This window comes from Pelmatolapia mariae, linkage group LG5 (assembly GCF_036321145.2).
Source record: "Pelmatolapia mariae isolate MD_Pm_ZW linkage group LG5, Pm_UMD_F_2, whole genome shotgun sequence".
NCBI classification, from domain to species: Eukaryota; Metazoa; Chordata; class Actinopteri; order Cichliformes; family Cichlidae; genus Pelmatolapia; species Pelmatolapia mariae.
In genome coordinates, this window is record NC_086231.1 from 34,425,057 (window position 1) to 34,434,660 (window position 9,604).

At 40.6% G+C, this 9,604-nt stretch overlaps 1 protein-coding gene across 2 annotated transcripts in view; it reads right to left on the reverse strand.

The window, feature by feature from the left end:
• Window positions 1-8,955, reverse strand: part of iqsec1b (IQ motif and Sec7 domain ArfGEF 1b) — a 241,046-nt gene extending 232,091 nt beyond the window's left edge. For both annotated transcript variants that reach the window (XM_063474840.1, XM_063474839.1), the window contains exon 1: window positions 8,417-8,955. In XM_063474840.1, coding sequence (XP_063330910.1) covers window positions 8,417-8,697 — 281 coding nt within the window. In that variant the 5' untranslated portion in view covers window positions 8,698-8,955. The remainder of the gene's footprint in view (window positions 1-8,416) is intronic.
• Window positions 8,956-9,604: the final 649 nt, after the last annotated feature.

Below are 9,604 nucleotides of genomic sequence, written 5' to 3' on the forward strand. Positions count from 1 at the left end.
GAGCGGAGCTGCAGAATCGGATGGGCTTTGGGCTTGAGGAGAAGAGCTGATGAGGTGAAGGGCTGTGAACTGAGTCGCAGCAGTGAGAGAAAGGCTGCACGTGAAGCACAAATGTACTTTTACAATAATGAATTCATTAAAATGTGCTTCCTATGCTGTTGGAGACAATGACACTCCTTTTTTAACACCTATTCTATTTTTGTGCAACCCAATGTGATCCAAAAATTAATTTGAACTTTGTAAAACTAATAAAAGCCCCCCCCCAAATTAATCTTAAATACTTGTTTTTATCAAATTCTATTTAAAATGACAAATTTTAGAAGAAACTTAAGTACTAACTTCTTCAAGAAACAGCTTATTTGTCGCTCAGTCTGTCCAGTTTTTTGGAATTCTGGTGCCTCTAATGTCAAAATCCTCACAGTTATAATAATAATAATAATAATAATCTTTAAAGACCCTCAAGGTCACCTTACACTAGAAAAGCAAAATAAAAACATATACACAAAAAGTAAACAAATAAAACCACAACTATAAAACTAATCAAGGTAACAATCCACTAAGGCCAAGTAATAATGATGGCTGTGCAGTTCTGAACAGACGGGTTTTGAGAGATGATTTAAAAGTAGAAAGAGTTTATAAACCAGAGATCTGGTAGAAGTGCATTCCACAGTCTTGGGGCAGAGCAACTACAGGCTCTGAGTCTCATGGACTTATTATTATGCCAATAGAGCTTTCAGACTGCAGGCTTACTTGTGGTTCCTAGGAGGGAGAGCCTTTGGCTATCAGAGCCCTCTACTATGTTAACAGATACTGTCTGGTGCCAGTACAGTACCCTCCAGGGTGAAAACCATTACAGTCTATTATCAAATTTTTCATATACCTCGACATAAGCTTTGTGCTATATTCTGTTGTTCCAAGAGTTGAAAACAAGCCTTATTGTATTGTTACTTATGGTTACATAGAAACTCTGTTGCAGTTATTGTGTGAAAGCGTGTATACCTAATAAGCGTCTCCTTCAGCTCACGTCACAGCTGCAGAATAATGCATTGTAAATGGATATACTAGCCATCTGACTAACCATCAACAACAAGACAAACTGGAATTGGACCACATTAAGGTTAAAAGTTTCATCATTTAATGCTGGCGATTTTATCTTATGTTAGATATTTTGAGCTGTGCACTGACATCTTCACCTTTCTGCACCACTTTCCATCTGAAAAATTGTAAAATATCATTTTATCTATAGTTACGATCAAAGAGGCTACGTTCAGTTGTTCCCTTATTCATGAGGGTCCACTCCATTTGATTTGGCACATTTGTGATGCTGGATGTCCTTGGTGACCCAACCCCAAAGGAATCTGCAACACCAAAACTTGTAAAACTTGTAACCAGCCTAACACACCTACCATAGTGCGAGAAGCAGCATACACCCTGGACAGATTGCTAGTCTTTTGCGGGGCTAACACAGAGAGATGGTCTTGGAGAGAAAAACAGCTGATTGCACATTCATTCTAAACAGTGATTTTTTAAATAGATGCCAATTGATCTCACAGCTTATCTAGCAAGTTGGTCCCCCTTAAGTCTCCTGTAAAAGACCTTAGGTTTATCCACAATGCGCATGTGCAAACAACCAAAATAAGCTACTGGGCTTCTTGACAACCTTAATGGGCCACAGACACTTTGGCGTGTATTAATCTAGTTTTAGACTTCACTTGTCAAGCACTGCTGCCGTGCTTGCCCTTACAGAACACCACAGATCCTGTTGTAGCTCCACAACAAGAGGAGTCATTGTAAAAAACAAAAAGCCCTGACGTGACACAGTTTGGTTACTGTTATTGTCCACAAAAATATGTTTTAATTGGAAATTATATCTGATTGACACCAACACAGACAATAAAGACCTTTTAAGGAGAAATAAAAAAGAAGGTTAATTAACTTTTCCATCTCATACAGTGATCAGACCCCACAGGGTAAGAGGAACGTCATAGGAAAAGATTTGGTATATTAGAGGAAATAGTCTCTCAACTTTGATTGAATGCAGTCCTGGAGTTTGTGTTCACCAAGTAAGAGTTTATTTCTCCCCTTTGGGTCTGGCAATCTATCAATTTCTCATTACCATCTGCCTTCTAATGCCTGTCCTGATTGTGTGATAAATCACCACATTTTGCACTTCTGATGTGCAGGTTTTTTTTAAATGTTTTTCTAATAACTCTTTTGAAAGTTTACCCACATCATAACAACAGAGGGTGTAACATACTGAGAATAAACATTAACAGAATCATATAAAGCAGAAGGTCTCTTCTACCTCCAAAACAGTCTCCATGAATATTTCACTGCAAAATGTGTTCTCTCCTTTTGAAACTTTATTTATTCTTCTCATCTTCTGCATTCAAATGGCAGCCTGTCAAGACCACCCTCGGGGTTCAAAATCCACACTGTTCTCTGTGTGAAATGTATTTCAGCTTTGGCTTTAAATCAAATAAATAAATATATATTTTTTAAAAGAACAGCTCATATTTCACAGCTCTCCCACAGCATCTGTGGCATATGTGCTTACTCATAAAGTCAAAACGATGTTGTATTCCGGACCAATTTTCATATGTCTTCTGGCAGGGAACAATTCTGACTCGCGATTTGCTGTGAATTCTGAGCTGCTGACCAGCGAGATGTTATTCCCTGCAGCGCTGCGCACACACATGTAAACACACTGAAGTGATAAAGCCTCGAGTCCAACTTTGAAATAAACACCCTTTCAAAAGAACAGCTCTTGGGATGGGTGAAGGACGTCCAGGGGATTGTTCATTCTCCGGTCCCTTTGAGGGAACGCAATGTGACACAGAGCTGGCTGAATAAACCCTATTAAGTATAAGGCTTTAAAGCATGTTATACAGCAGCTACTGCTCTATATGCTGCAGAGGACATGCTCATAAATGGTCTAGAAATCATATTTTTAAGGAAATATTAAATTAATTCCTTCATTATTATCATATTAAAACTTGGGTTGCAATTTGAACTCACAGAAATACCAAAATATAGCGATTAAGGAAGGACAAAATTTCAGCTGTAGGGACTGCAAAATTCATAATTAATAATTAGTTAATAATTCATTTTCTTATTACCTACTCGTGTGGTTATTTTTTTGCCAGTTTCCCAGATCAAGGCTAAAGTAATCAAATGTCTTTTTCCATACTCAAACTGAGATGACATTAAAGCAAAAGCAACTAAGCAAATAATTCCCAACAGCTGATCGACTTAATACCCCTTACAGTCTCGCCAGATTAGTTACAACCACTTTGTTCTGACCTATAAAAAAAACCAAAAAACCAAATGATAGTAATGATCCACCCCTTAAGAAGGACGTCTTCAAATTTTTTCTTGTGAACAAATGCAAAAGAAAAATGAGTGTGATGTGAACCGTCTACCGTCTGTTCATCGAAGTCTGATACACTTGATTCTTCTTGGCCTTTAAGTCTGCTCACGTACTTGCATCCAAAAACTATTAAAAACACATTACTGCGCAGATCCAAATGTGTATTAATTTGCAGCTGAAACTGGCACCCAGAATATTAACAGAATTCTCTCTGTTTGAAACAAGTTTGTTCACGTGGGCCTTATTTAGCCATTGTTATGAACTTCTAAGTGATGAAACAGAAACTCACATTTGCACACGTGAGGTCTGTGTGCATTCATTTATCTGCTGATTTCTTGTAGTAATGACAGTTCCAGGCAGCTTCACAGACCCCAAGATGATGTCTTCAAATATCTTTTTTGTCCAGACCAGCCAAAGCCAGAAAAACTGCAGATTTTTTGTTGTTTTGCTTTGAAGAATTCTAAGTGATTAGCCAGTTTAGTCGGATTTACGAGTCAGTTTATTTGAATGCAGGTTTATTTGAAAGGGATACTGCCCAAAGTGTTGCTTAATGTATCAGAAATCTGTGTGTGCAAAATATTTCCAATTTATAAAAGCTATTCAAATTTGACAGATCCTTGTAAACTAAGGACAGGCTGAAATCCTCTCTTTCAGCAATAGAGAGGAAATGTGTTATTATTATTAACATATGCATATGCATTGCTCTGTCTGTTGATGTAAAAGATAAATGACATACAGTACATGCAACAATGCAGCTAGTCTTGTGTATAATCACTGATTTCTCTGATGTATATAATGTTTGAGCATGAGCTGTGTGCAAATGCAAAATACGCTGGAATTCACTTAATGAATGTGGATTATTAAATACCCTTAAAATCTCAAATCCCTTTATCAACTTTCACTGCAATCCAAAAACTATGAGCCAAAACTGTATGTGTAGCCCTCCATTAAAGCATCCAAAAGTATCTTGAACACCTCAAAAGGTAAAATGACCCTGCCTAGAAACATTATATATTGTTCTTTATATCACTGATCCTTCTTAAAAACTTAGCAATGGACATGAAAACTGTAATGTCAAAAGAATCTTCTACACACTTCTGTTCCAGATCCCACAACACATCACATGTGACCCTGATAAGAGCTGGGTGACCTTGTGTAAACTTTAAACATTTAAGCGTAAACAGGGGAAAGCAGCCCTTCCACAGAGGATTAGCTCATAGGGAGTAAAGTTGAGAACAACAAGATCCCACTGTAGCAAAACACAAACAGACTCTGAAGCAGCTCTTACTTCACTGACTACCCGGAGTAACAGGGTGACCCGTCTGACTGTGTGGTGACAGACTAACATTATGCACTCCGTGTCTGTGTGTTTGTGTGTAGACGTCTGTCAGAGGGCCCACGAGGAACAGAGCTCTCCCATTGGTCCTCCAGTCAAGGCCAGGACTATATGCTGACTGTGGTCAGCACAAAAAGAACAGCTGACGTGGCCCAACTGTGGACAGAACACAGGGGACAGGACTCCCTGTCAGCTGTGTGTGTTTGTGCATAAAAGAAGTGATTTTGACCAAACCAAACTCTTATGCAATACCGTTTTACAAAATTTCGGGAGAATTCAGAGACATATCTTCCCCACTCGGAAACTAAAAAGCCATAATAGGACGGAAAATCCCAGGAGGTGAAACGAGCTGCCATCATCTGTGTCGCACCAAGAGCTATTTATAGTCCCATACAAGTGATAAGCAAGTAAATATGATAATGATGTCATAGGTGAAAAAAGGCTTTATTGTATCACACACTGCACACATAAACAGCCAGGTTATTGCAGCAGAAGCAGCTTTTCTGAGCAGAACTACTTTTTGTGAAGGCAGCATTTTGAGCAGCAGCTGCAGCGTAACTGTTGGTGTCTGAACTTGTGCAGGGATCGTTAAACGAGCCGTTAGACTGTAGAGCTGATCATTCACCACTGGAGATGCTGTAGTTTCACATTTACATTAAAAGCACAAAGGAGGATGTAGGACGTGAAGGAAACCATGACAGCACTGTAATCAGAGATTTTATCATATCGTATCTAATATCCCCTCAGGCAACGTTATCAATACTTTCACGGCAGCAGAAAGGCTCGAGGCTTCAAACCCAGCCTTCACTAACCAGTGAGTGAAGTCACGGTAACAACATTCATTTTTTATATTGTCTATGTGCAATATAAAAGTCCAAAAAGTCAGGACAATGTATTTACAAAATTAATCTAAATTTATACCCTTAAAAACATTTCAAAATGTTCCTAAGTCAGTCTGCACAGTTGCTGGATGGTAGAAGTTATTTCAAACTAACACCACAAATGCAAATTAACAGTGAGTAGAGCAGTCAAACCACCACTGAAAGAAAGGAGAAGAAATTATCCATAGAAACTATGACAAAGCCCATTTTAATGCATAGGTCTGATTTTCTCTTTGTGGTCAGCAGTCCGGTGGCTTGTACATTAAAGGCAAATGTAATGTAAAAATGATAAATGTAATCGATGCAGACAGCATCTGACAAAACTGCATTATTTTACAAAGCCAGTAGCTATTTTGGCTGACAACCACAAAAAATGTCAGAATATTGCAGCCTCAGCTGCTTCGCTTTCAAATTGTTCTTAAAGTTTAGTGCTTAAACTTCAAAAGATAACTTCAAGGTGTTTCATTCACTGGACAGGCTTTAAACAGAGATCATACCCTCCATACAGTATTATATTTTTAAACGCAGCTGTATTTAGTCAGTTCCCAGCAGCTTTGATAATGAAATAATTGCTGTAGTCATTTATCGCTTTCTGCTATTCTCTGTTTTATGTTTTCACACTTTATAGTTCAAGCAATTCACCACAAAACAAATTTTCAGATGACTCCAGAAAGAAATCCTTTAATGCGGGGCTGTATGCTGTGTATCTTATATCTCCTGGAAGTCAAACGTCTCAGTCAAAGCTTCGTTCATAACAGTGAGCGGGTTTGTGACAGAAGGGATATTGAAAAAGCTAACTCACTTGATGATAGCAAGTCTTTCAAGTAATGTGCAAGCAACTTGAAAGAATCACAAAATAAATCCAAATGGTCTTTTTCATTAAAAGTTTATGCAAAGAATGCCCATGAAGTGGTTACTGGCCAATTGAAGGCTACCATCTTTTATTTCACAAGGTCTGAATGAACATGTTTGTGTAACTGTGTTGTATTCCATGTTACTTCAGTTTGGCGATGGCAGGAAGGAAAAACTCCCTTTCAACAGGAAGGAACCTCCTTGGCTCCATATTTTCATTGTTGATCAAACACAGCTGCTTGCCTATAAATTGCGCTTATTGGTTCCAATTGCACTTGCACTACAATCACGATTTCAGTTTGTTTGCTGGAGGAGGGAAATAGTGGCACAGTCTACAGCGTGGTTATGGATATTGCTTTTATTTTTATTGCACAAAAGGATGAGAGTGCGATGGTAAAGTGCAAACTGCGTACAGAACAGAAACAACCGCATTATGCTGCTAACACAACTTCAGCTCTTTGCAAGGGTCTGCACACATGCTTAGCATGCTAAGGCTAAGCTAATCAAGAATCCAGATTGATGATGAAGCTGAGTGAGTGCCGACCCCAGCCCAGCAGCCTGAACTTCAACAGGTAGCAAACTGATGAGCAGTCAGTTTGCATCCTCTGTTTCTGCCTGTTCAACTGTCTATAGCACGATCTCTGTGGTGACCACTTTGAAGTCTGCGTGTGCTGCTTATTATTTTTATTTTGCACTGTTGCTTTGTGCTCATACCTAAATACTAAAGAATTGAGAACTGATAAGAGAACTGATAAGAAACCTGATAAGGGTAACTGCTCAAACAGTCAAATCAAACAAGGATGTATATGGCCCATGAAGTACATGGACAAGTAGACTGTAACAATGCTATATTGGTGATCAATGTCGCATGTTAACTTTGCATTTCATGTATTGATTGCATAGATTCATGGAAAATTAATCAACAGTGCAACATTTATGAAAGCGAGCAGCTTGAGCACTCTGCAGTAGTCCTGGATGGACCTGCTTTTTCAGACATTTCCGTTCCGTGTCCAATTTGAGATAAGTGTGTCAAAGTGTGTGAAATGATATATATTTCTGAGTGAGAATTAGTAATTACTTTTTTTATTTATGTCCATCATATTCAAACATAATGAAAAAGTACAAATAAGGAATCTCATCAGCAGAGAGCAGTGACCTGAATGTGTAAAGCTGCTTGTTTTTGTCAATAATACAGTGCACAATAAATCCATGGGGAATCCTTGTTTAGATGCAATACGACAAGAGTATCACAGCCTGATTTTGTACTTCCATCTGCTAAGCAGTTAACCCAGCATGTTTAGGCAGCTTTGATTGAACATTTCTCTCCTGATAGTGGCACTCGGCTGCTCTCCAACACAACTACGTCTTTTCCAATTGTAAAAGCCCTCCACTGTGGTGAGGAGTCCAAGTCAAATTCAAGGTGTTTGCATACATTAATTCCTCATCTCACTGAGAGCCCCTGGCACAGGAAATGTATGACACACAGCATCTGACCACTCGCCTGGGGTTGAACTCTTAACTAAGCGAAGGATGCGTAAACTTGTTTCCTCACAACGCAACTACAGACGGGTCGCGCTTTTCTCTCCTGCGAAAATACAAAGAAAGTCACACCCACTGATTCAGACTTCGACCACCATGATCCGATACAGTTTGAGCTCCACACAATATCATTTTCATGGGGTTGCATATCTATTGAGCGGTGCGCCTGACGGGATCCATTACGCAATACGCGTGCACAGCTCGCACAGCCTTGTGTGAGCCTGAAATAATCCCTGACAGTGTGCACGTTACACGGACAATTAAAGCGCTGATCCGTGACAAAGTGGCGGCGAACTGGGAATTTGGTTTGGTTGTTGAGATGAAACAGACACACAACATATCTCTCCAGCCGCGGAGCGAAAAACACGATGAGGAAAATAAACTTTGACAGCATCCTATTCAGCCAAACCAAGCACCACCCAATGCCAGATAACTTACTTTTCCTGCATGACATTCTCTTTGATGGCTCCCAGGGCGGAGTGGTTGCCCTGTTGGAGCCTGCAGGTGGCCAGGTGCCGTTGGTGCTGATCTTTTAGACAGACGTTTTCCTTGCAAAGATCCGTCACCTGGAGCTCCAGCTCCTCAATCCGGACCCTCTGCTTCTCCAGCAGCCCCTGCTGGGTCTCGATGATCTTATTCAGCTCCTTCAGATACTCCGCCGCCTTGCTGGGGTTCTCTGTCGGGTTCTCCATCTCGTAAAAGCCCCGTTGCCCGTCCATGAAGGCGATATCCACAGAAAGCAAAAGAGCAGCCCTCTCCTTCTCTCTCTCTTTCACTCCTCTCTCTCTCTCCCTCTCTCTCTCTCACACGCGCGCACACACGCTCGCTAGTAGTAGGACCGCGCGCAGCCAGATCCACAGAGTCTCCTTCGCTCCGACATGGCGTGTTTATTGTGCTGTAGCTTTGTGGCGAAGTTGGCCGCGTTCGGTGCGCTGCTGTACGCCGCTACTGCCGCCTCGTCCACGAGCTCTGCACCGCAACACTCTCTAACCTCCAGCCTGCCGCTCCGCACACGGAAAACTCTTTAACCCCTTCACGGCCGGCGGCTCAGCGCTCCGCCTGCGCTCAGCTGTCTCGCTCACACTCACTCTCAGACAATCACACACACACCAAGTTTGGGTTTTGCACGTGGGTCTAATCAACAGGTAGAGCGTCGCTGCTCCTTCACACAGGTGCAAACCCACGTCACTGCATAACTGCATGTTTATTCAGGTAAAAGCGGCAGCTTCTACATCAGTCCACCTCTGTGCGATCCCAGGGGTTAGTCTGATTGCAGTCTACAATCAAGATATGCTGTTTGCTTCAATAAAACAGTGAATTCAATTAAAAAAAATGTATGGTGTAGTATCATCATCTTGTTTTGTTTTTACCAAAAAATTACCAAATAACTTCCTGGCTAACTTATCAGCGTTGCCAGCAAGATCCACCATAGATTGTACGGCTGATTGTCCATCCAGCCATCCATCCATTATAGTAAAATTATATATTTTTTAAGTCACAAAGACTTCTTAGTCGATATGCTAGTTTTATTACACAGTAAGGCATATTATTTGCCAGATAGTTACAAGACCCCGAGAAGAGGGGAATTGGCAAGCTTGACGCTGGTTGTGTGATCAAGATGCTACC